Source organism: Anabas testudineus, chromosome 9, assembly GCF_900324465.2.
Source record: "Anabas testudineus chromosome 9, fAnaTes1.2, whole genome shotgun sequence".
Taxonomy (NCBI): Eukaryota; Metazoa; Chordata; class Actinopteri; order Anabantiformes; family Anabantidae; genus Anabas; species Anabas testudineus.
This window is the reverse complement of record NC_046618.1, coordinates 7360402-7385532: the sequence shown is the minus strand read 5'-3', so window position 1 is coordinate 7385532 and position 25131 is coordinate 7360402. Positions and strand designations below refer to the sequence as shown.

Here is a 25131-nt window from a genome sequence, read left to right as displayed (position 1 = left end):
CCTCAGATATTAGTCTGTTGGACTTAGCGTTTGAACTGCCTCCATCACCCTGGACTGTATTATTACACTGTTTACTGGACTTCAGTCATTATCATCAACGGTGTTAGGATTTGAACTGTCTTTCTGTGTTTGTTTGCTCTCCAGGATGCAACCAACTGTTGCCAGCTGCCATTCCCGGGATTCACTGTTTCCATCTGACTCTGTCAGCTCCACGTACTCTCCGTTGATCGGCCATCTTGGCCGTGACGTCAACAACCAGTTCCGGTTCACAACCAGACCTCCACACTTATCATTCGCTGTCTCCTCCCAACTGAAACCTGCAGATCTCTTTGACTAATCCCATTCACTCTTGTTTCAATAAACCATTTTAAAATTCTTTCCTGTACCCGGTGTCATCTCTGGCTATGGAGACGTTTATCCAGCTCGTGACAGGGGTATATTTTGTTGATCAAAGATGAACAACAAGCAGAAGACTGTAATACCAAGGAAGAAAAGGCAAAAAACCACTGGGTAAACCAAATTCCCTAAAACAGGTCAAGACACCCACCACTGTCCAAGCACAATGTCTGGGATCTTGGAGCTCTACCTGAAGTCCACTTCCATTTCTTTGGTTTTATTATTATTAATGTTAAGCTTTAAGCAGTTGTTGCTGCAAAGCTCTCCATGAGGACTCTGTACTCTTCATCGTTTTTGCCACTGAAACTACATACTATACAGTACTATGTCCAATTACGATGCTATTTACAAAAGTAGAGTAGTGACAATTATGCTTTTTATAAAACACACAATAAATACACTCACTGTCACACTAGGCCCAACAATTCAAAAGGTTCTTCTGCCAGCATTGTCAACAGGACAGGGTAGTGCTTAATAACTGTGATTTAAATAGTAGTGATGGATGGACCAGTAACCGACTGGTTCCTCCTCCTGAGACAACCAAGAGACACTCACACTTGTTCTCCACAGACAGCAGAGTCTGGCAGTCTAAGGTCAATGAAGAACTCCTTCCAGACAATGATCTCTAATGGATCAGCCACACAGATACCTTAAAAAACAAGAAATAAATAAGTAATTAAACACAGAAAAGGGAAAAGTAGGAAACTGGGACAGAGTAATAAACATGGGGTGAATGCCTTGTTCTTATTTAAGTTAGAGGAACAGCGGAAACACGAGAGAGAGTTCAGACACAGAATCCTCACCCATGGTTCTTGACAGACTTGTGCCAGTGAACTGCCAGGTGGTGACTGAGTCTTAAAACACTGACAATTAAATAAATAAAAAGTAACTTTTAGGTTACTAACAATTGCTGTTTTAAAGCACTTGGAGTGCTTTAAAACAGCAGGAGAGCTGAGAATAAGTACATCTGCAAGAGATGCAGATGTACTTATTCTCCTTTCTATTTAATTTGTGTCTCCAGTGTCAAAAGTCAACGAGTCACTGTCCTGCGTGATCAACTGATTTTTTTCTAATTTGTCTTTGCTCTCTTTGCCGTTTCTACCACACATTCTTTCAAAAACTTCATTCAACAAAAAAATGTTGTTGAGTCTGTAAATTAGCCGCCAACTTCTGAGCAGTAGCTTCCCGTTCTTTTGTTGATAGCTTGTTAGCATCATTAGCATCATTGGCGTGCTTGGTGGTGAAGTGACGGCTAATATTATACTCTTTAAAGACCGACACAGTTTCCTGACATGTCAGGCAGACAGCAGTCGATCGGTGCTCACTGAAAAAATAGTTAGCTGTCCACTCCTTATTGAACTCGACATCTTCATCATCATCATCTCGCTCATCTTCACAGAAGAGCTGAGGCAGCAGAAAGTAAACGTGGAGAACCCGGAACTCAGTAAAGTCAATTTATCTAGACTGCGCCATCTAGTGGCAGCACATTAGAATCGCAGGGAAAATAAAACAATTAGAAAGTTTATTTATTTATTTATTTCAAGATAAAAAAGTTTAACGGGCCGCATGTGGCCCCCGGGCCCTAGTTTGCCCATGCCTGACTTAAACCGTGGTGAGTCTTATTTCAGAAGGTCTGAAATATCAGAAAGGTAAATACAACAGTGGCTTTTTTAAATGTTTTTGGCTGTTTAGGGGCTTTATGTCAATCAAAACCACTGTATATCACATGAAATAAGAACTTTCTAGAAGTTTGTGAGTCATGAATGCTGCCCTGACCCACATAGTTCACTGATGTAAACCTAGGTGTGATTATCTACATCAAAGTATTTTAAAACCATGATACTTGTCTCTGACAGAAGTAGACTCTGTACTGACAAATTCCTTCACACACACACACACACACACACACACACACACACACACACACACACATATATACTGTGAAAATATGTGAAAAAAGTTACGCTACATGTCTTTCTCTTGGGTAACTTTGCTGTTTTAAACAACAACAAATCAAATCAAATAGAAATCAGTCTTTATTTTGGCATCTTTGCATAGCAGTAAAACAGCGTATTATTTATAAAGTCCAGCATTTCTTTAGTCCTTCAGTAAACCTTGAGATATGAAAGCATCAATGTCCTGTATGACTCTGGACGTCCTCTGAAGAGCTTCACTAACGCAACTCTCATCCACTGGTTCATGGGTCGTCTCTTTTGCAGGGCTGTCTTGCTGTTGTGCACAACCTTTCTCATTTCTTAGCAGGTGGCTGTTCTCCAGAAGAACTGGACACAGGATGTTAAGAAGAACATAAAATCTTCCTCAACATAAAAAAGGTTAATTTGTGAAAACTCTAAAATAAAAATGCGTATTTGTGTCCATGGCCCGTTAGGCCATTGTCAAAGGATACAGGTGAAGCGTTTGATCTTTTCCAGTTCTGCAGCTACAAGATCTGATCTGAAGTGAATTGAAGACCATGTGAACAATATATATAAGCTCAAAATATAGTAAAAACGTTTCATAATATATTACCAAAAATACAACAACAACAACAACAAAAAACCCACTGCCATTCTGTAGTCTGTGTAGCAGTCATATACTGATCCAGAGGTGCAGGATTGGACTGAAATTTGTCAGGCAACACTGCTTTAGAAAAATGTTTGCCCTGCAAAGAAATTATATCAGTATTCATTTAGAAGACTGAAAAATACTGTGTATTTACTGTGTAACAAGATTTCAAATTATTTCAGCGGGGACTACCTGGACCTCTTGCAAGCAGCTGGGTGTGGCAGGGAGGTTTAGTGATTGCTTGGCTTGGTTGTAGCAAGTGAGGATCCTGTAAAACAACGATGTGATGGTTCAAGACTTTAGTGACACAAAGTCATTAAATTCATCAGACCATGGTAAAGCTTACCTGCTTGCACGAGTCACTATAGAGCATATGGAGTAGGGCTGTCCTGGTATATCAGGTGGAAGGCTATTTAAATGGTATGTTACCTCTTGAACCTGTGAGACAAGTGCAGTCGAATAATCAGGCAAGAAACTTAATTCCTGTTTTGCTTTGTATTTTGAACTCCCAAAACTCATAACAAGCTATTCTTAATGTCTTAGAACAGACATGTGGTTTAAACTTACCTGCCCTGACTGGTGGTTTGGTTTGTGATGGGTAAAATAATTACTAAGGACATTGTTAGACCGGATCACTGATCCATCTCCTGGAGACACCTCTATGACTGGGATAGCTCCACTCAGTATCCTCCACACAAGACATGCACATAGAAACACAGTTATGTGGCTGTATTTATTCTGTACCACTGTATATTGTAGTTTTTCTCAATAAAAAAAAGAAAGATTAAGAACTGTACGTCTAAAAGTCAAAGTGCAAAATACGTCCTTTAAAGGTGGTTTGCTGTTTTGTAATGTGACTATTTACTTTTTGCTTTAACATAAACAATTATAGACTAAAAAAATCCATTGCGAGCATCAAACCTAAACACTTTTCAATGCCTCAATATCATCATTTTAGCATTTTCTATTTCACCTAGGGTTTAATGTCTTCACGACCCTTGTTGATCTAGCAAACCTGCATACGTACCTGTAGGTGACTCCTTGACACCACAACACTTTCACCGGCTCTGTTTGGAGACCTTGGTCTGAAAGTTCGATTTTGGCCAGGGGGTCTTTAGTCTTCCACCTTAAACACACAGTATGAGTACAGAATTTAAAACACTCACTGAGCAACATTAACATTAATGCATTTCTAGCTAGTTTTTAATCAACAAACCTGTGCCAGTGAGGTGATGGACATGTGAGAGGCAGCGCCTGAGGAAGGCGAGACCTCCTCTCCTCACTGGATATGCTTGACATGTTTGTCTTTCTGTCTGCCTGGACAGAATCATTGGCTCCATCTGTTCTGACATCTTTGGATTTAGATAGACAACTCGTCCATAGATGTCGAGCCAAAGAAAGAGGGTAGCTCCACATGTGGGCAACAGCAGAGCAGGAATGATGCTGGACCACTGTAGTGGACTGGTACATTTCCTCCGGCTGGGAGAAATGAAATAAAATATATAAAACCTTTTCCTACCATATGACCAGGGGACTTTCTGAATGAAACATTACCTTTGATTGAGCAGCGTTGTTAATCTGAGGAGAACAAGACCTTGACCTAACTGTTTCATTCCTTCTGCTTCTTCCTCCCCGATGAGCCTCTTCGGTGTCATCGCCGGCGGTCTGACAGCTTGGACTGCTGACTTTCTGCTGACTGTCAGTTTCAGCGGGGCCTCTGCTGAAACACTGCATACTGTGGTGCTGACTTTGAGTCTGACTCAGGCTGCACGTGAACTCAGTGGAGAATTCTTCCCCTGAAGGTGACAACACCAACACAGCCTGTCCCTCCTGTGACCTAATGATGGTCTCGCCTCCCGGTTCAAACTCAGCCTCACAGGAAGACCATTCTGGCCACAGCACGTCTGAGTCGATGCTGAAAAAAGGCTGCAGGAGGCAAAGCAAAAAAAAAAATACAGGTACTGATAAAGTACATCCACACATAATTTAAAAGAGAGGGCTGGCAGCTAGCTTTTGGTACCTTCTTGTGCTCAGCAGGGATGAGTTCCTGTGGCAGATATGGTCGACTTGCATATTTATTCCTAAATGCCAATGCAGCCACCATTAGCTCCTGTAAAATGACAGCACGGTCAAACGGGTTGAGCCAGCAATGAATGAAAATGACAAGACAAAACAAAAGTGTGCACATTAATCCTACTTTGTACATGCTGATGGTGAACCTTGTCCTCTGTCGGACTCTCTCAGCTGGCTGCAGAGCATGTCCGGACGGGTCTTTGGCTTTGACCAGCACGAATTCACAGCCACACGGAGACAGTTGTAACTGGGACCCGTTTACGTAGCGGACATCCACAGACTCGTCCTCATACATAATCATCAGGCTAACACTGGTTTCCATCATTGAACCCGCAAACTGGATCGATCACTCTTTCCCGTGTTGTAAATCTCAGAAGAAACAGAGTAAAAGTCTAAAAACACGGTGACGCGCGGGTCAACGTCATCAGGTGGAGACGTTTGTTATTGGCGCGCTCACGAGAGTGACAGGGCGGGACAGGAAGTGCCGCATGAAATAGTTTATTAGTTTTTAATTTGTACATTTCTCCAGATATTTATATGTATATTTATAAAGTAGCCAGTCAAGAAAAACAGAGGCTAAAACAAAACGTGCAAGATTAGCTTACAACAAATGAACAGTAACACAGAACTACATCAAAAACTTTATAACAAAGCAAAGTCTTAACAGCCTCAATATTGTGTGGAAAACTTTATCATATCTTTGTTGTGCGACTTCACAGAACAGACTTTTAACTTGGTGGTCCTCTTTTGTAGACTAGCTTACATGCAAGCTATGCAATATCTATTAAAACCCTTTTCTATTGTAGCTCTAAAAAAAAGATCATCTAAGATTACAACCATATGAGCAACCAAACTACATCTATTCAGCACCATCATAGCCCTGTATGTGGAATATAGTTCAGAGGTCATCAGTCCAGGTATACCATCATAATAACCATTATGTTGTCGCAACTGTATAATCATTATTTATAGAAAACTGTGTCATTGCTGTCATCACTGTTCATTGCACTGCTGTCCACCAGAGCACCTGAGACTGATTCTCTGTGTTGTTATTGTTTTATTACCTTGTTATTTGTAATTAGAGAGGAGATTTAAATGTTTCAAATCTTGAGTCTTTAAAGTTGTATATTTATGCGAGTTTTATTTCGCAATCCGAAAGCCTTATGGTATTGTTTCCATTCAGGAAAAAACGTGAATGCTTTGCTTACATTTCCTTGATTTACTGTTCTCTTTTTAATGTGTAGTATATAGAATAGCTGTTCGCTGCACTTCTTCATCTGGCCTGAGGAGGGCAGCACGACCACATTCACAGACAGGCTGCAGCAACATCAGACAGAAGAAGAAGCAGCAGCAGCAGCGGCGGCTCGATCATTACAAGACATCAAGACACATTCAGGCAGTTCAGATAAATAAGTGACGCTCCTTACTGAAATGGTTACACGGTCAGCCTGTTGTTTCCCAGTAGACACGCCGGAGCTGCAATGAAGGTGCGTTTTACTTGCATGCTGCACAACCTCTGTTTCAGATTTAGCTCTGTTTGGATCATCGCTAGCAGCTAACTTAGCTTCAGTCGCTGTGTCGGGCAGCTGACGTTTTGTTTGCTAGCTAGTTAATGTTAATTGTCAAAACGGTGCGTTAGCGACAGGACAGCGTCTTTAAACACCCACTTCAGAGCAATAGTACGCATTAACATATATAGGTAACGTTAAATTAGTTGGTGTTATGTATTAGTTTTGTTTATGTTTCTGCTGTCATGCACTGTTAACGTCAGCTGACTATTTACATAATTTATGTAGCTAGCTTAATTGTGTGTTTGTGCTGTGGTAACGTTAGTTCTAGCTGCTTGATCTCCCTGTCTCCACGGTTTGTGCATTAGTGTGTTAAACCATCCCTGTGGATAAAGCCTTTTAGTCAGCTCATCTATAATTAGTTCTCATATGTGTTCTCTATGCAAACAGTAGAACTTGTTTCTGTGGTAACCATGCGTGTAAGTGATGCTATTGCACCCATTCGTGTTTAATGTATAACGAGACTGCTGTTGTCGAATAGAAGAATTGAAGTGAAGGTGTTTTGTGTCTGACAGGCAGGGGCCTCCTCCATGTGGGCTTCATGCTGTGGTTTACTAAATGAAGTCATGGGTACTGGGGCCGTCAGAGGCCAGCAGCCAGGATTTGGGGCCGGTGCTGGACCCTTCAGATTTGCCCCCAGTGCGGGATACTCTACATATCCGCCCACCAGCTCAGGGAGTCAGAGTCTCGTATGCAAGGCCTGTGGCCAAGCCTTCTCAGCCTTCAGGAGGAAGGTAGGTGCCTGGATGCTCTTAGTCATGCCAGCCCATGCTAACTTAATGAGATGAAAGGTGCATGTGTGGAACCAAAGGAGGATATTAAATTAATATTTTAGACAAAATTACTAATTATGTGCTCTACTTGTCTTTGAAAAACTCAGTAATCTAGGTTTTTGGCATGTTGTGTGCATGTTTTTCTTTCGCATGTTCAACGATAAATAGTCCTTTTTTAAATGCTGTCTAACTTTAAACCCATTTGTGACATATGCTCTATATATTTATAAAGGTGTTGTATCAAGCAGAGCATAACAGACCACTATTAACCCAGGAGCAGAACCAATATTTGGCTGTGTGGCAGAAAACAGGCTAAAGTTAATTTAATCTACACCCAGAGGCTACAGATTTTTATTGGAAACGTGCTGTGCCAGCCGATTGCAGAGACAGATGGACAACATACTGCTTCTGTCATATTTTCAGTGATCATGTATGGCTCATGGGTTCTCATTCTGTTTGAACCTTGTGCTTCACTCACTCATCGTGCCAGTTATAATCCCACATCTTGCATTTATTACTGTTTGATGTTTGTCACCTAAAAGAACTGAGCTGCCTCCTGTTTCTGTGCCAGGAGAGGTAGAGCATGTGAGTGATTAAAACATGATGGGAAGGTCTGCTGGCATTGATATACAGGAATCTGATTAATGTTGTTTCGTAAAATATTTCCCATTTTTCTGTAATGTTTCTATTTCTTGTTAAAAAAATAATTAAGGGGCAGATGTGGACATCTAGACACATTTTAATGCTAATGCATGATTCTGATATAAGGAACTTTTGGCAGTAACACATGGGACGTTGTGCATAAATCTCTAATTGCTTCATTTCCATCATCTTGTTTTTTTTCCTAGTATAATTGCTGTGATTGCAAGAAGAGCTTCTGCTCGCTGTGCTCCGTGCTTCAGGATAATCTGCGCATTTGTGCCACATGTCATTTGCTGAAAGCAACAGCCTTTCAACGACCACGGCTCATGCGTCTACGAGTTAAGGACCTGCGTCAGTACTTGCTTCTTCGTAACATCCCCACAGATACCTGCAGGGAAAAGGAAGACCTGGTGGACTTGGTGCTTTGTCACCAAGGCATTGAAGAAGAGGAGGACCCTGACACAGGCAGTATCCGCTCACGTTCCTTGTATACGCCAACACCTCTACACGCAAGTCTGCTCTGCGCTTTGATTCGTCACCCGGAGGAAACGCTCAGCCGGAGTGTAGATTGACACCAATCAGGTCAGGATAAATTGTAAAACCAACAGTATTTTGAATTAAAATACCATACATAACCAAATATGTAGTAGTGTGGGATGCAGAGTTTTAACTGCTACTCTCAGTTTTATAATCAGTCATTACAGGTCAAATAATTAACATAGTTGGTGAAAGGTTTGTAGGCATTAAACTGATGACCACAGTAGTGTTTGTCCACACGTGTTTAGGTTAATTCAAACTCATATTAAACGCATCTAGAACGATGTGTGCCTTGGAGATTAAGATTCAAGATGATCAGATTCAAAACTTTATTATCCAGAGGGACCTCATTACATTGTCTCGGAAAGAGACCCACAACCGTCACACAACAAAATACACAACATCATAATACATCATACTGAAAAGTCATGCCAGAATATGGAATGAAATCTGATGGACCAGTCCACTTGGTGCACAATGAGTCTACCTGACAACCACACAGGCAAATATAGAGACAAATGTTGGAGTGAGGTTTATTGTTCATTATTTCATATTGACTTTACTTATAATGTGTTAGACAACTACAAAGAAACTGATTAAGATTCTAAGAAGTAAAAAAAAAACAAAAAAAAAACAACAGAGAGTTAAAAAAAAAAAAAAAAAAAAGCCCCAAGCAGCCAAGATCCACTATAAATACATGTACTTGGCCTGCTTAGGCAGCAGTAAGCTTTTCTATGAATGGAAGGCATGAGGTATTGTTCTTAAAATATCAATCTGCTGGTTGAAGAGTGTCTAATCCTAATCTTCAGGTAACACAGGATTAGGATGTAGCGTACGCTAATGTCTGTTGTTTCTGTTAATGTGTTGCAGGAAATAGGTGATGCCACATCTCTTCTCAACTTGGACCCCAGTGAACACACTCCTGAGGTGTGACTGATGCAATTCTAAAATCATTCATATGTAAATTGTTGATATAAACATTTCAGATTGGTTGATACAGGGCTATGATTATAAAAACCTAGTAACACAGCATTATTATTAACATTGTTGTTATTGTTCTTTTCACCATCATTCACGCTAAACACTAAACACAAAAATGGAAGTGTCTTACAGATTTCACTAATCAGTATATTTCAGATGTTCAAACAGTGATCGGTTTCATTATAAAAATAAAACCATCTATTGTAGAAAGAGGGGATAAAGTAAAGTCATTTTTATAAATGTATAATTTAGTGCTGTTTCTGATTCACCAGGTGAGCCCTCAGACGCGACGTCGGGCCAGAGCATCTCTCTCGGACATCTCCAGCTTGAGAGACATTGAAGGTCTCTCTGTCAGGCAGCTGAAGGAAATACTGGCTAGGAACTTCGTCAACTTTTCAGGATGCTGTGAGAAGTGGGAGTTGGTGGAACGTGTCAACAGACTGTACAGAGAGACGGAGGAGAACAGGAAATCATGTGGGTATTAAATAAAAAGTAAATACTGTTTTTAGTAAACCTTCGATTATAGCAATAATATTTATACTACACACATGGTGTTAGTATATTTTTCAATATGAATTGAAGTATAATGTATATTTTAAAACATGTTACCATTAAGAGTATTTGACCACCTTAACTCAGTGATTAACTCTGATTTCTTTTTTTTGCAGTGGAAAATGTGAGCAGTGCTGTAACAACAGGTAAGCTGACACCAATCTGTCCACACTGTCCTAGATGTCAGTCTTAGGTAACATCTCCTGTTTTAACCAGAGAAACTTAATATCTCTGCTTCTATATGGTATGCAGTAGTAATAACTTGCTGTACCTAATGCTGTACCAGATCATATCTAACTATGGGCAGATTCATTTAGATGAGTGTCCTCATTCAGACTGTGTCTTGCTTGCTTTACTTCTCCCACCCTAAAGTGGTAGCCTTCCCAACTCCTATCTGTAATGGTGCCATCGGAGGTAAGGCTAATAGGCTCCTTGCCAACGTTGCTGTGGTCACACATTCCACCTGTGACTTTGCTCTCCACCGTGTTAACAGTGTCACATCTCCATCACATCTGTATTCACTGTGAACCTGTTCCTTTTTGTTAAAAACCTGTATGTGTTTACTGTGGAATGGCATCTATTGTGAAGGACTCTGGCTGCTTTACTGAAAAGAAATGTTCATTTATCCACCATAAGACCATACATGAACACATTTCAGTTTTGTTTTTCTTGCTACAGAAACATTGATCCACCACCCGATCAATTTCCCCCTGATCATCTATTCATGGGTTCAGCATGTGAAGCTAATTATACTGAGAACTGCAGTATGTTAACTGTGTATGTTCACTCACACATTTGTCAGGAGATTGGGTGCATGACCTTACCAAGATAAGATACACTAGATAAGGTGTTTTAAGGTGCTGAGAGTGTTGCTCCACACTTGTTCCTCCTCGGTGCATGAATCTCAATCTCAACATTTTCAGTCAACTCTCTATCTGTTTTGTCTGTCTCGTGCAGATGGGGAGAAGGGTCCGCTGACGATTCACGATGACAACCTTTGCAGGATCTGCATGGACGCTATGATTGACTGTGTTCTCCTGGAATGTGGTCACATGGTCACCTGCACCAAGTGCGGCAAGAGGATGAACGAGTGCCCAATCTGCAGGCAGTATGTAGTGAGGGCCGTGCACGTCTTCAAGTCCTAATACTTCTCTGCAAGGCCGCAGCAGCTCAGCATAAGACTGTACCTTAACTCAACCATGCAGCTCATTACCTTTGAATCCCCAAAACACTTTGTGGATGTTCCATGTTTGTATTTGCTAAATTCTCACATAATTTGCACACTGAAAAATAATGAGAAATGTTTTTTCTTTTTAAGAATTTGACTCTTCAGTCAGTCCTCAAGTAAACATATCTCTAGTCTGTGTTCGTTCCTAAAAGTCTGTCTTGCTATAGCAGTCAGTCATGTTCAGTTTTTGTTAAACACAACTCATCACCCTCACATCTGCATAGAAACTGTAGCTGGCACTCAGCACTGCTGAGTATTCTTTAGAGCACCTCTCTACATCTGCTGCAACTGACTACATATCTTAGTAACACCGAAGACAGACATACTGAACCTCACCACAGGGGAGAGGGAGTCTGAGAGATGGAGGGTGAGTAAACTAGGTGCCAAATAATGACTCCTCCTCGTGCTTGTCACCCATTTGTCCCCCTCTCCACTGGGTGGGAAAGTGTGTGGCCGTTGATTGTTGAGCATGTTATACCAGAAAGCACTTTGATCACACTGTGTGGTAATGCACCATTTCTCACAACCCACTGAAAACGACATAGAACTAGTGGCTGAGGTAGCATGCGTACCGAATAATCCAAACTAGGACTTGACTGATGGAGTTTTGAATTTTGTTTAGGTCAGTTTGTAAAGTTAATCTGACATCCTTAAGCTTGTGTTGTCTTTATTGTTACTCAGCCTATAAATTATGTTGTGACTCAAGCATACTGGTGATTGATCATGATTTATAAGGCTGATGCATTATTAATTCAATTTAACCTATTTTGTTATGAAATCGCTTGCAGTAATGCATTACACATTAAATGATCGTACCAAGGTTTTCATTACAGCAATAGCTAACCTCCACTGTCACCTCTGTCTTGTCTTAGCACTTTAGTGGAGACACAAGACATAAACTGGTGCTAACTCATCTAACCATCTTCCATGTTTTCCAGCTCAACTGTGGATGTAATAATCTGAATGTTTTTTATGTTATTATATTGTTGGGAATGGAATGAAGTGTCTTAATACTACTTAGTTGATTATCTCTCATGTAGAAGTAACGTATTGAACTAACTATTCAAAGAAATACCTGTGGTATCGAAAGTATAGGCTATAGAACAAATTACTCGCTACTGTATATTTGCTGATATTGATCCTTATGAGATGTATATGATCTATATTTTTCCTTTTTTTTTTTCCAATTTAAATTGTGTAATATTTACATCATTCAAATGCCCCTGAAGTCGGATTAGTTTATCATTAGTAATCTGTTCTTGTCCCTGTTGAATCAGAGCATGGCAGAAAGCTGTGCGACACTGGTTATGTTATATCCGCCACCTTCTCAACCCATTCAAGTACTTTTTTTTTTTTTTTTGCAATCCTGCTCATTTGCAAGCATCCAGCTCTGTACTGTACCTACACAAAATTAAAATTGCTGCTATAAAAGATATCTCTAGAATCATGAACAGTAGCAGAGCAGGTTGCACTTTTTCCATTAGAGAGGTTGTAAATGTGTGTAAGGTTTGGTCTTTCTATTTGGGAATGTTGAACTTTTTATTTTGTTAATTAAAGATTTTAATTAATGTCTGTCTTTGTGTAATCATACACCACAAATGCTTTACTCTCTCTCTGGATAAAGTACTATTTAGTGCTGAAATAATAAATTGATTATCATTTTTTTTTATTATTATGAAGTAGTAGTTATAATTATTTTAAGTTAAAGTCATTGACTGGCTTTAGCTTGACATATGTGAACGTTAGTCTTAAACATTTGACACTGATCAACAGAAAAAAAAAACTATTTGATGTTAAATTAGATCTTTACAAATGTGATTTAAAAACATACGACAAAAGAGACTCACTTATCATAATTTGTTTAAAAAAAATCTGTTTACTCTGAGAAGTCTGGTTACTGGTGAATCAGTATATGATGAACTCTTCAAGCAACTCCACTAAAAGGTTTTTGTTCCTTGTAGTACAATTTAAACCATCATACTAGTCATCACTAAATCATCACTAGTGAGACCTCCATGAAACCTTTAAATCCTTTGCAAGTGTTTCAATCCTCTGCGTCTTGAGATGGAAGAACAGTCAAATGTTTAGCAGAGAGTGGCAAAAAGGAGAAAACTCGCATTAAACCTTTCCAGGGAAACACGGAGTGAACTGGAAAAATGTTCTTTTGGCTCTCCGGATGCTACATTTGGCATGAACCAACTGCTGCACGTCATCATAATCGCACTATTCCCACCGTGAAGCAGCATCACGACATATGGATCCTTAATTATGCAATTGCTATCTTTACTGTGCTACATTTTTAATATATATTACTCGGAGATCTGTCATTTAAATCAACCATGATACAAAAAAGAAAAAAAAGGTGTCAACTTATATAGATTTTTTAATAGCTCTGGACTATTAATTGGACAGACGTTTAAAAAATAAACCCTGTGAAATAGTGTGGGGCATTTGTCTGCAATTAAACAGACAAAACCATGAGTTGGAAAAAAGAGATTGCCCTGCCTTATTCAGTGACAATAAAAAAAATACATATGTATGAAAAAATAAATATTTACTCCAAAAACACCTTGACAAAGCCTGGACAGGAACAAGAGCATCCAGCCATGCTACCAGCACAATGAGCACCCGCAGGCTAATATGTAGCTTTAAATGTTAACATGCTACAAAATAAGTTCTATCAAAGTACCGCAAAGAAAAAGAGTCACTCATGGTACAAATGAAGTTCTTTTAATGCCTATTAGCACTTAGTTTCTGGATATACAAATATAAACATTATCACATTCACTTGAGGTGATATCATATTACAGCACAACACCCAAAATACACACACAACACCTACCGTGTGGAATTTTGCAAAAGAGATTTCAGCAAAGGTCTTAATTAGTTGCTTATATAAACCGGTGTAGAAAATCACGTGATGTGTGGGCCTGAGGGCCTTATAGAAAATCAGTGTCAGCTCAGTTGTCATCTTCCTGTCACTGGCTTTCGGGTGTTCTCTCCACCATGAGGATGCTGTGTCAGGCTCAAACCACCCTGATAAATTATTTCCAAACATTATTTGACCCAGTTCTGTGAGACATCTATGTCCAGTTATAAGTAAATGAATAAATACAAACTGTAATAAAAAAAAATCAATAAATTAATGTTGAAATGATGAAAACCCCCATCAAACACAACATTGAATAGTTCATTAAAAATGTAGCTGAGCCATGAGTATGTAACAAGAATATCGGTTTGCTTTCTTATTTCTGAAAAACATTCTAAAAATTCAGGAAGTATCTATGATAATTTAGCCATATTTATTACTTTATATTTTTTTTATCTGATACTGAAGTTTCTTTATGTCAAATACAGATTTTGGCACATAGAAGACACTGTTGTTCAGTCTCTCTACGATATTTAGCTCCTGAGACGCCGTAAACTCATGAAATGATGCTCGTATAAAAATACTGTGTTTTCACATATTTAAAGAATAAAAATAACCCAACAATTAATTACAAGCACATCTTTATAAAAGTACAATCTCAACACAAATACATGCAAAATCCATTTCCTCTCATCTGTCCAGTGAATGTCTGTTATCTCTAGAGTCCAGCTAAAGTCTCTGTACAGAAATTTGTCTCTTCGGTTTGTTCATGGTGACACTTATTCAGAGGAGGAAAAAAAAAAAAAGAAAAGATTTCCTTAAGTGCAAAGACAGTCTTTCAATCTTTTTTGTCTCGTTAGGGACTAGCTCGTCTTCTGTAGCAGTTTGTCCTCTTTCAGTCTAAATGGTACACTCACAGACATCTCTGCAATGAACCTTTCGCATGCTGTCTTGGTCACCTGTTTGCAGAAGCGAAGGTCGATCTGACAGATGCTTCCACAGCGCTTGAAAAAGTTTAAGGAATGGTCTGTGACCCGGTTACAAACTAAAAGGAAACAGAGAGTGAAATACTCCATCACAAATTTGAAATGTAAAAAGGGATGTGAACCTAGAAGGGCCACAGTTTAGTCTAACAAAAATCTAGATTGATTCCTTTTTTTTTTTTTTTTTTTTTTTTTTTTTTAAATCACCACACAGGTGATTTCATTGACCCATAATTAAACTTCTTCAAAAGACTCTGTTTGGCCGTGACTATTTGACTGGCAGTCCTCTTGACACCTCTATTTGAAGAGTACACACTTTGAATGTGTTTGCCCCATAATTCAAATTATTAAAAAAAAAACAAATACAAAAAACCACCACCACCAGTTTGACCTAAGAACCCCCTTTTTGTTTTGTTAACTCCAACTTGACTCATTTTTTCTGCTTCTTTTGAGGTTTGTAATTCAGCTCTACCCATTATCTGTATGTGAGTACTGAGGATGTAATTCACACCATCTGGCGTACTTTAACATAATCAATGTATCAACTTGACTCCCTGAACAACGGACTTGATAAACCCGCATTTATGTATTCTCACACTGCTGTTCCTCAGGTCGCAGTTCTCACCTGACAGGTTGATTTCTGTGAGGGAGTCTCTGGTTGTGGTCCCTGCAGCTGTCAGCAAGTTGACTGACTGGTCGTTGATGTGGTTACAATAGCTCAGGTCCAACCTGGACAGCAAAGGCATCTGCCGACTGATGAGTCGCAATGACGCATCAGTGATGTCCAGCCCCGCCAGCCGCAGGTCCTCCACGTTCCGCAACTTGCACCGGTTATCCAGTTGACCTGTCAATTGATTATATGAAAAACCACTGATCAATTTTTGTATTTTGTCAATCAGTACCTGTAGTGTACAAGGATGTACACTACAGGTACAGGTAGGATGTTCAAGTCCTTCATTTATGTTCTTACTTGCAATAAGATTCAAGATTCAAGATTCAAAAAACTTTATTGATCCCAGAGGGAAATTGTTATGCCTCATTACCATTGTTCTCAAAACAGACATAAAGAAAAATAAACGTTATTTTTAAAGTGTCAAACAGTAGGCACCACAATGCATTCATACATTTTACCACAAGAGACAGATCAAATAGCAGGGCATGTGCTTTGTCCATCCTCTGAGTTACCTGGTCTGTTGTCTGTGGGGAGTGAGAGGAGGTCCCTCATCTGTGCGTCTTTGAGTCCTTCCACCCACTGGACATCGAGGGTGCGCAGTAGGGGGCAGCTTGTTGTGCAGAGAGCAGACACAGCAGCCCAAGAACACCCTGCTAACTTTAAGACTCGCAGACCTGAAAGATACAGCAGCATTTTAAAACACGGATGCCCAAATGGAACAAAAAGAGACAGAATATTCTTTGTCAGCAGACAGATGACAAATCGCTTTAAGTTGGGCACCTGGCAATCTGTTAATAAGCCAACTTAATTGTTTCTTGGAAATGTTGGTCCAGCTGAGGTCCAGGGCAACAGGCTGTCGGCGGATAATCCCACTTAGCATGAGTGGAGTGATGGAGGTGCAGCGGTTCAGATCGATCATCGTCCAAAGTCTCTTATCACAACACCTTGACATCAGAAAGAAAGATTTGTGTTACAAGTTGTATCACCAGCTCTTTTGATCTTTCACAAAGAAAACATTTCTTTTTATGTTCTTTTCATGACAATAACTGCTGAAGTGTGTACTGTGCATTTACCATCTGTTCCACGTCTTGCACACTCTCATGCAGACACACAGCTCCTGGTGGGTGAGGTAACCAAAGATCTTCATCCAAACCTCGCGCTGAATCACATGTGTTTTACCATCTTTTAGAGGCAGTCTGTCAGGGGGCGGGCTTATGGGAGGGGGCCGAATGACGTGCCGCTCCATTTGGACACACTTGGGTGGGGAGCGTGGGGGCACTGGTCGGTTGGTAGGAGTGCTCCTGTTGAAGCCCAAAGGGGTGATCTGACTGGGGTAGAAGTGGCGCAGCTCCCAGGGCGTCCCATTCATCTCTTTGGTCTTGAGGTGAGACCTCTGATCTCCGAGTTCACTGCCGTTGCAAAACAACCTCTTGGGTTCTTTGTTTTCCGTCTCTGGCTCCACCTTGAGGGGTTGGCGGTTCTCATTTGCCAGGCAGTCCTCCGTCTTCTGGATTTCCTGGTTCAGTGCTTTGCTCAGCTCTCGGCTCAGTTCTTTATTAGGTAAACGCCGCTTACGGCGAGCTTTTGGATGCGGGCCTTTTTCTTGGGTCTCACTTCCACCCTCGCTGCTGGGGCCAGCTTGTGGAGAGCTGCAGTGAGACTGGTCGCTGTCGCCAACAGGTGTTTTAATGCAGGAATTCAAAAGTTCATTCTTCGAGTCCTTGTCATCCCCTTCCTCTTCAGTGTCTCCAAAACGCCATTTCCGCTCTACACCACTCCGGAAGTGAGGCTCCCTTCCCTTTTCATCCTCCTCTTCACATGTATCTTCATCCCTGTCTTCTGTTTTGATTTGGTGGAGCAGTTTGGAAAAATAAGGATCATCTGACTTTTCCTGGAGAAAAAAAAGATGAAGATTTATTGAGATGAGATTTGATTTATGTCTTCTTTTGGGTTGATAATTGGAATCACCTCCAAACATCTGAATTTAAAACATCTTAATAGAACACTATGTGTACTATACTAAACCATTAAACTGTCAGTATATGTCATCAGATATTAAAGTTTAAGTTGAAATACTGGCTTCTCAGACAATAATGCTACAGCCTATACATTCTTTTTTGAAATGTTTATTCTGGACGCGAACATTTCAATGTGATCGGTTTACTGCAGTTTCTGGCCACTACCACTGGTTGACAGATATGAGAATCCAGACCCCTTTGTTAGCCGAATGGTTAAAGCGTATGCCATCTAACAGCATTCTCCCCTGTTTAAGTCCAGCTAGAAACCTTTACTGCATGTTATACCCCTCTTTGTCTCCAGTGATTCCTGCCTCCTACCTTCAGGTAAGGTGGGCCAACTTAAACATTAAATATCATGACTACTACTAGGGACGGTGTTTTAAGCAAAAAAGTTCAAGCTCTGGAATTTATACTCTGCATGTGCAGCCTGTTTATCAGAGCAGCATCATCCCAACTAGTGCAGGCTAGCGCTTTCGTTCTAACATTAAATCCTACCCATCACCAGAAGAAGACACAGAGCAAAGGAGGGGACTGAGGGCACATGCAGACGATGTCATTCACCCACAGGTGCCCAGCCCTCATGGGCTTACAAGAAATTGATATCACATCCCTTTCAGATAAAAAGGCAAATAAAATGACGACAAAACTTGTTTATGTGGGATGATACCGGACTGTGGTACCACAAAATGCAGAGTGCCACATCTTCAGCTAAATGAGAGTAATAATATCCTTGCAAACTACAAAAACACTGCAAATGTTTACATTAACTTGAGTTCAATGTTTCACTTGTCTTGCGTTTGTTCCTCTACCAGGCAACTTGCATGTGCTTTGGTTCTGGACAGGATGGGTGGAGGGAGACAACTCTGTCCAAAACTCTGAATTTGGTCTGCAGTAAGCCTTTTAAACACTTGGTGTCAGTGCAACAAAATGTTTCTCTAGAAGTCAGTGATGTGTAAATGAAACAAACCTTCTTCCTCACAGTGAGATCGTCTTCCTCATCATCATCAAACAGTTTCCTCTTCTTCCTCAGTTTGTCCTCAGGCCTGGATCGGGGCAGAGAACTGGGGGAGAGTAGTGGTGGTGGTCGATGGAGAGACTCTTCGGGTCTGTGCCTGGGTGTCTCCTCTTTCTCTGGTTTCCTCTTGGCTGCTGCAGAAACGTCTCCCTCCTCTTTTATCGGCTTCTGTTCCCTCAACAGAGAGCCAGGGAGGTTGGAAGCATACTTGAATCCTGGACCCCTTTTTTGCTTCAATACCAAAGGGGACAAAAATTGCAAGACAACTTTATACCTTTAGCCTATAGCACCAATGAAAACCAACTGTGCTCCAAGTGTGCCTAAGCTTTAATAAACTCATGAATGAGACCAAAACAAACAAGCAAACAAATAAAAAACAACACACTATGTGTCGGCAGTTTCCTGCTTCTGTAACACAGTCACATGCGAATGACTTTCGCAAAGTATAAACAGGAAGTGGCGCAGTGATCAACACATACAAACCGAAAAAGTGACAACAATACTAGAACAATTATAAAGTTTGAGTAACACCTAAACTCAGAAAATCCTTGGTAGTGGCTGATTTACCATTTTAGAGTATAAACAACAGCATACACTGACTAAACTTTTGCTTAATCTAAATCCTCTGACTCGCACATATTTGTACTCACTTTTCCACTTTTCCCAGCATGATTGCATTTCGGACATTCCCAGCAGTTAGGGAGTTCATCGTTCACCACTCCTGAAGCGTCGTTTACCTGAAAAGCACCAAGGAAATGCACTTGATTTCAACAAGAACAACAAGCTTAAACGGATTCCTATATACAGTTTTGCACAAACTAGACAAGGGAAGTGAAAGTGACTGTTGTGGTGTGTGCCTGTTTGGCAGGTCAGCACAGCCATAGTTAACATGCAGACTCTTAATGCATTAAACTGGAAAAGGGAAGTATAGTTAAAATCTTACTTGAGGAACCTAAATATACATGACGTGCTGAACGGTAACGTATAAATTCCTGCATTATATGTATAAAGATGAAAAACATGCATACTGTAAAACAACTAGACAGTGCATGTTTGAAAAACTGGTTTGACAAAGTCTGTGCTAGCAACAACCCGTTGTTGATATTAACAGTTGAAGACGAGTTGTGTGCTGCTTTACATTTTGTTTTGCCGTCTTTAGCACTAGTTTTAATACAGCTTTTCATTCAGTAAATGTCTCAGATTTCTCATTTTCTTGAACATGTGGTGGAAATCGAATCCTCAAACATGATGTTTTCATGCTGGAGACATAAACACACACAAGAATGATGAGTGTGTTCAACGTTACATAAACAACACCATTTACAAGATCCAATTATCTAGTGACCACAGTCCAACTGCCTGAGTGACTCACATTTTGTTACAATGACTTGGGATTTCTGGCACAATACTTTAATACAAATGAGTCAGTGAAGTACTTCAATAAGGTAGAGTTGTTCAAGTCAGGCCCTGCATACCTTGAGGCAGTTGGGATGGACAATCTCATTGCAGATAGAGCACTCCATTAGCATGAAGTTGAACTTGTCCTCTTCATCCTCCAGTGTATCCTCCTTCCCCGCTTCTTTACATACCACACACACCGCTGTGTGGGGCAGGACGGGCTGGATCAAAACCAAACAAGTAGGAATAACATTTAAACAAATACATACATGTTTAAATTAGTTATGTCTCAATTTTCAGAAGAGAAACTGTGGCTTATTTACTATTTATTTATTTATTTATTTATTTATTTATTTATTAACAGTTAATACAAGCTTGCAGTTTATTAAAACAAATCATACTGTGTTATACACCCCTGTGAATACTCACAGCAATACATTGCCTCATGATGCAGGACTGCTTCATACGTCCCGGCCCTCCGAACTTCTTCATGTCCTTGCAAAAGTGACACTCTCCACACTCAGTACGGAGGCACGCCTCGCACTTTCGGCATCGCGTCCTCCTGCGCCTCGCTCCAGACGAGCTGCGATTGGATGCCAGCTTAACAGCTGATGATGTCCCCATCTTGGGCTTCTGCCGGTTGGCTGCCCGCTGCTGCAAGACAAACAGCGAGTTTGAAATGAGACTTTCTGTCAGTGAAAAGTGTCAAGTTTTTCAGCAACTGTGAAAATTATCTTACAGCTCAGTAGCAGGTGTAACATATGTGCAACTGCGCCTAAAACTGTTGGTTTACTTACACTTAAAGGTACAAACTTATAGTAACCTCATCACTTGGCATATTAGTCTGTGGATATATTTGCTTTTGGACAACACACAGCCATTGATAACGTCAGCATCATCTGTGTCATTGTATACACGCTTCCTTGCGTACTTTGCGCATGAAGATTTAAGATGTTGGCCGTGAAAGGGGCAGACTAGAGCCTAATCATCCCTGACCAATGGAATTTCTTCCTTGTGAACTTTCTCCTTTGCACAACATAAACAGCAGCCAAAGTTACAGAGATTATTGTTGAGATAACGGTTGAGAAAACTGCAACAACATGAATGACTTATTTCAATACTAAAGACACATGTAATCCTAAATAAAGACAACAGTCTGCTTGATATATCACTACAATCAATTTATTAGAAAATGGCCATTGTTTCAGTGAGGTATAAGGGTAGCAATACTTGCCATGGCTGCATTAGTCGGCTGTTCTCTGTTGAGCAGCTGAGCATCAGGACAGATGTCAAAATGATGCCCGATATGCTGCATCAACACAATACAGAGATGATAAGTATGTTAATTTTAGTCATAGGTTATTCCTGTGCATGTTTACAATTACAGCTGTTGCAGTGGTTATTGTTTTCTGTACATTTCTCTGACGATTAAAACATGGAAACTTTTGAGGATCCACCTGCTAGAAAAAAAATGGATACATGTTTTTGACATTTAAGTAAGGAATTTAACAACTCCTTCAGTGAATGGAGACAAAACAGAAGCAGCACTGTCTTTACACATCTGCACAAAGCTTTTGGTCTGAAACTAATTATTACATTTCATAATTACTGCCAAAAAATAGTAAAAAAAAAAGTGTTTTAAAATTTCCTGATATCCGAGGTCACATCTGTGAATCACTTGTTTTGTCCAACTTCCAGTCCAAAGAATGGACATATTTAGTTTACAGGCATATATGACAAGAAAAACATCTGAACACAGCAGCATTTTTATTAAAACAATAAGGCAGGCTATTATTCAAATATTTGCCGATTATGTAAACCAGCTGTTTTAATAACAACTCGCTACAGCTTTAACTATTAGTAGACCTCAGACATGTAGTGGCATTTTATATTATTAAACTGTAACTTCTAAATACTGTGTGCTCTGACCTTTCTGGTGAATTACATTAATTTACTACGTGTGACTCATAGTTCACATTCCTCACATGTATTTTTAGTGTCTTTGTGGCTATCAAGACAGGACTTTAAGACACCATGAAAATAAGACAAATCATTACAGCGATTCTTGTTCTCGCAGGAGAGGTTACCTTGGCAACACGTGGTGGTAAATGTGAACAGAGGACTGCAAGAGATGGATAAAAATAAGCTCACAGAGGAGGTTATGGTTTAGTGTGAGGCTGTGGGCCCTATTTTTATGACATTTGTAACTGATTGCTCTGCACAGCCTATGTACAGTACTACTAATGGTGAATGTAGCTCTAGCAATTATCACTCTGTTTGCATTAATAAAACATTTTGTTAAATACATTAAAGCACGTGTTAGTTTCATTTCTGGAACCAACGTTGGAGCTGTACAGGCAGGTAAAACAAGTGCAACAAGATGTAAACAGAACAAGACATTCCTCTGCTTTCTAAATATTATTACCAAGAAAGAGAGGAGAAACCAGTCCTATTAATGTAATGAGTTTGTCCTGACAAAAAAAAAAAAAAAAAAAATTAGGACAGGTCCCGACATGTTTACCACTAACTGCTCTTCTTAGCCTCAGAAGGATTTTGTTTCTGAAATGTATCACTAAGCCTATTTTAAACTGCATGTTTGTTTGCCCAATACAATAGGTTGTTATTCCTGCTAAAGGAGAATTCTGTCAAAATGGGAATAAATCCATACGACTACTGTAGAAATATGGGAAGGAGACATCAAAGGAACGCTGCTGCATTAGTGAATTAGTGTGTCTGTGCAAAAGGTGACAGCAACAAATCATTTGTTTAAGACATTACTTGAACATCTTGTACCTCTGCTTTCATTATGTCCTCAGATTACAACAAGTGAGTGGAATAAAACAGTGGACCCGCCTCAGCCACTGTACAGAGTGTAGTCTCTAAACAAAGCAACAACCAGCTGACCCATCTTTACTGTAACTCTATGCAGTAATATGTCAGGAATCTGGGATCGGTTGCCGAAGCTAGTGAACAAAAACACGGCTTATATTGTGAGCGCAATCTTCTGACTCAGCTTCGGCGTCGATTTCACTGGGAGGAAGTCACAAGATCACAGAATCACCTGCTGCTCATGTACAGTGTCCAACAATGTGTCACAACAGAAGAGGTCAAAATACCCTCTCTGATGAGGAACTGTTAACGGGTGTTGTGGGTATAAACATTGCTTAAGCACAAGGAGCTGCCTCTCATGTCAACTCTACTCTTGTTTCTCCTGCATTGTTCATGCCAAGTGTCTAATGGAGAATTGTGCAATATCCCATTAACGCCTTGTCATAAATCATTCATGCTGTCCGTCCTGCTACAGATGCTCAGATTAAAAATGAACCCTTGTAAGAGACAACATGTTGAATGTAACGTGAGACTAAAATCATCAGCACAGCATGTTCCTCAGTCTGGTGCAAACAAGTGGACATAATGCAGTGGAAATCACACCAAACATAATGTTGCCTGCAGGTGTTTTGAGTGGTCACTGGACCCCAGTTTGGGAATCACTGGACTACCAGGAAACAGAAGTAGAGCCACTTCATTGTTCCTTCTCCCCATCCCCCCTCCTCTGCCCCTGCTTCAACAACATTTTGCCTAAAGCCTTCTTAAAGGCACAGAGTGGCGGGGCAACTTTAGGAAGTATGAGGAAATTGATCACAAGAAAAGAAAGCATGAAGAAATGTGGCAAGTTAATGTACACGAGTAAATCACGGTGTGAAGCTAGGTGGCCATGAAACTAGGTTTACTGGAGGACACCGAGGTCCTGGACGTAGCCACGATACAGCAACACTGCTGGATGAAAGTGTCGGTGGTCAGTACAAAATGGGTCAGTTGTGGTTAATGATGTCCAAGAAGAAGAGGACACGGTTCGTCTGGACGGCCAGGTTATCAGTTCTGATAAGCAGCCGGAGTCAATTTATCCAAAAGTCATACGTGTTTAGCTTAGTGTTCGTCTCTGTAACCCAATAAACCGACGAGGGAGGTTTAAAAGGCACATTTCTCCGTTCAAGTCGACTACATATAGAGGCGGAGAGCGGCTGAAACCAAACGTTAACCTGAAGAAAACCACCATTCAGCGCACAAAAGGCTTTCTCTCTCCTTTACACCAAGCACGGACAAATAAACACACACACACACACAGCGGTCACATAACGAAATGTTGGAGCTCTGACCTGCTCAGACTCTGAATCATATTCCTCATCGTCTCCGCTCAATGACAAGGCCATGGCTCCTCTCTCTCATCGTTCGTGAATAGCAGAGAAATCCAACATGGCTGATCGAGCCTCCAGCTCGGCTCACTCCCCCTCCTTCACCGAGCACCGACACAGGCAGCTGCTCACTGTGCTGTGTTCGCAAACCATCGGAAATCTTCCTCGTCACCCAAGCCACCCACTGGATTCAGGTTAGCGAAGAGCCAGGCGACCTAAAAACGTAAAGGGAACAACAGCCGTCACATGCGCGTTTCAAAGTGTATAAAGGGCGCGTATGTTGAAGAAGCTAAGAAGGGACCCTAAATATAAATGTTTGGCGCTGACCTTGCCTTACGTTTTTTTTAACGTGCGACCTGAATGCAGCAGAGGAAATGAAGATAAGCAGGTAAGGCAAGAGGGTTCACTCCCACACGTTTCCGCCTTTGCTTCTGCGGGTTCCTGTGGCATGTGTGAGTCAGGAGACAGTACATTCTTCAAAGGTTGATTTAATTACTTTAATACTTATACTAATCGTTAATTCTTTTGTAATACTGCCCGTGACACACCTTTAAATAAGTTGTCAGGTGAGGTCAGAGGCAGGCAAAATGTCACTGACGTAAGAAATGACAGCTCAAGAGAGCTGGTACAAGTATTCAGGTGTTCAGTGTCTGTTGACATGAGCGAT

The 25131-nt window shown here is 40.5% G+C and overlaps 3 protein-coding genes across 7 annotated transcripts; 1 reads left to right on the top strand and 2 right to left on the bottom strand.

Annotated features, from left to right (window-relative positions):
- Window positions 1–2414: 2414 nt before the first annotated feature.
- Window positions 2415–5449, bottom strand: c9h5orf34 (chromosome 9 C5orf34 homolog). 2 transcript variants are annotated; one of them, XM_026342557.1, is made up of 11 exons: window positions 5159–5449; window positions 4982–5071; window positions 4516–4887; window positions 4178–4440; window positions 3989–4087; window positions 3529–3649; window positions 3308–3399; window positions 3154–3229; window positions 2961–3058; window positions 2804–2850; window positions 2415–2678 (listed from the first exon to the last, which is right to left on the bottom strand). In XM_026342557.1, exons 1-11 carry the CDS (start codon window positions 5357–5359, stop codon window positions 2494–2496), a joined length of 1644 nt encoding a protein of 547 aa, XP_026198342.1. In that variant the 5' UTR covers window positions 5360–5449; the 3' UTR covers window positions 2415–2493. The 2 variants fall into 2 exon arrangements, with proteins under 2 accessions (XP_026198342.1, XP_026198343.1); XM_026342558.1 differs by having other exon boundaries at window positions 4567–4887.
- A 932-nt stretch (window positions 5450–6381) lies between these two features.
- On the top strand, window positions 6382–12905 carry rnf34a (ring finger protein 34a). The gene is given in 8 exon segments (XM_026344200.1): window positions 6382–6521; window positions 7118–7336; window positions 8224–8585; window positions 8587–8599; window positions 9425–9481; window positions 9808–10009; window positions 10204–10233; window positions 11045–12905. Coding segments are annotated over 8 exon segments (1077 nt in total). The 5' UTR covers window positions 6382–6515; the 3' UTR covers window positions 11233–12905.
- A 1118-nt stretch (window positions 12906–14023) lies between these two features.
- On the bottom strand, window positions 14024–24741 carry kdm2ba (lysine (K)-specific demethylase 2Ba). 4 transcript variants are annotated; one of them, XM_026343332.1, is made up of 11 exons: window positions 24429–24741; window positions 21506–21580; window positions 20701–20925; window positions 20349–20492; window positions 19524–19610; window positions 18826–19113; window positions 16914–17731; window positions 16621–16784; window positions 16353–16514; window positions 15793–16011; window positions 14024–15229 (listed from the first exon to the last, which is right to left on the bottom strand). In XM_026343332.1, the coding sequence occupies exons 1-11, from the start codon at window positions 24480–24482 to the stop codon at window positions 15048–15050; spliced, it is 2418 nt and encodes an 805-aa protein (XP_026199117.1). In that variant the 5' UTR covers window positions 24483–24741; the 3' UTR covers window positions 14024–15047. The 4 variants fall into 4 exon arrangements, with proteins under 4 accessions (XP_026199117.1, XP_026199118.1, XP_026199119.1 ...); XM_026343333.1 differs by having other exon boundaries at window positions 18826–19104; XM_026343334.1 differs by lacking the exon at window positions 21506–21580 and having other exon boundaries at window positions 24429–24740.
- Window positions 24742–25131: the final 390 nt, after the last annotated feature.

Bases quoted from the DNA above. Each gene is read 5' to 3' on its own strand.
- c9h5orf34 (XM_026342557.1), bottom strand. From the start codon at position 5,359: ATGATGGAAACCAGTGTTAGCCTGATGATTATGTATGAGGACGAGTCT. The intron at 4,088-4,177 runs GTTTGTTGATTA...TGTGTGTTTAAG, and splicing joins CCATCACCTCACTGGCACAG to GTGGAAGACTAAAGACCCCC. The intron at 3,650-3,988 runs GTACGTATGCAG...TCTTGTGTGGAG, and splicing joins TGTCAAGGAGTCACCTACAG to GATACTGAGTGGAGCTATCC.
- kdm2ba (XM_026343332.1), bottom strand. From the start codon at position 24,482: ATGGCCTTGTCATTGAGCGGAGACGATGAGGAATATGATTCAGAGTCT. The intron at 19,611-20,348 runs GTATGCAGGGCC...GGTGCTTTTCAG, and splicing joins TCCATCCCAACTGCCTCAAG to GTAAACGACGCTTCAGGAGT. The intron at 15,230-15,792 runs GTGAGAACTGCG...GTTTCCTTTTAG, and splicing joins CACAGAAATCAACCTGTCAG to TTTGTAACCGGGTCACAGAC.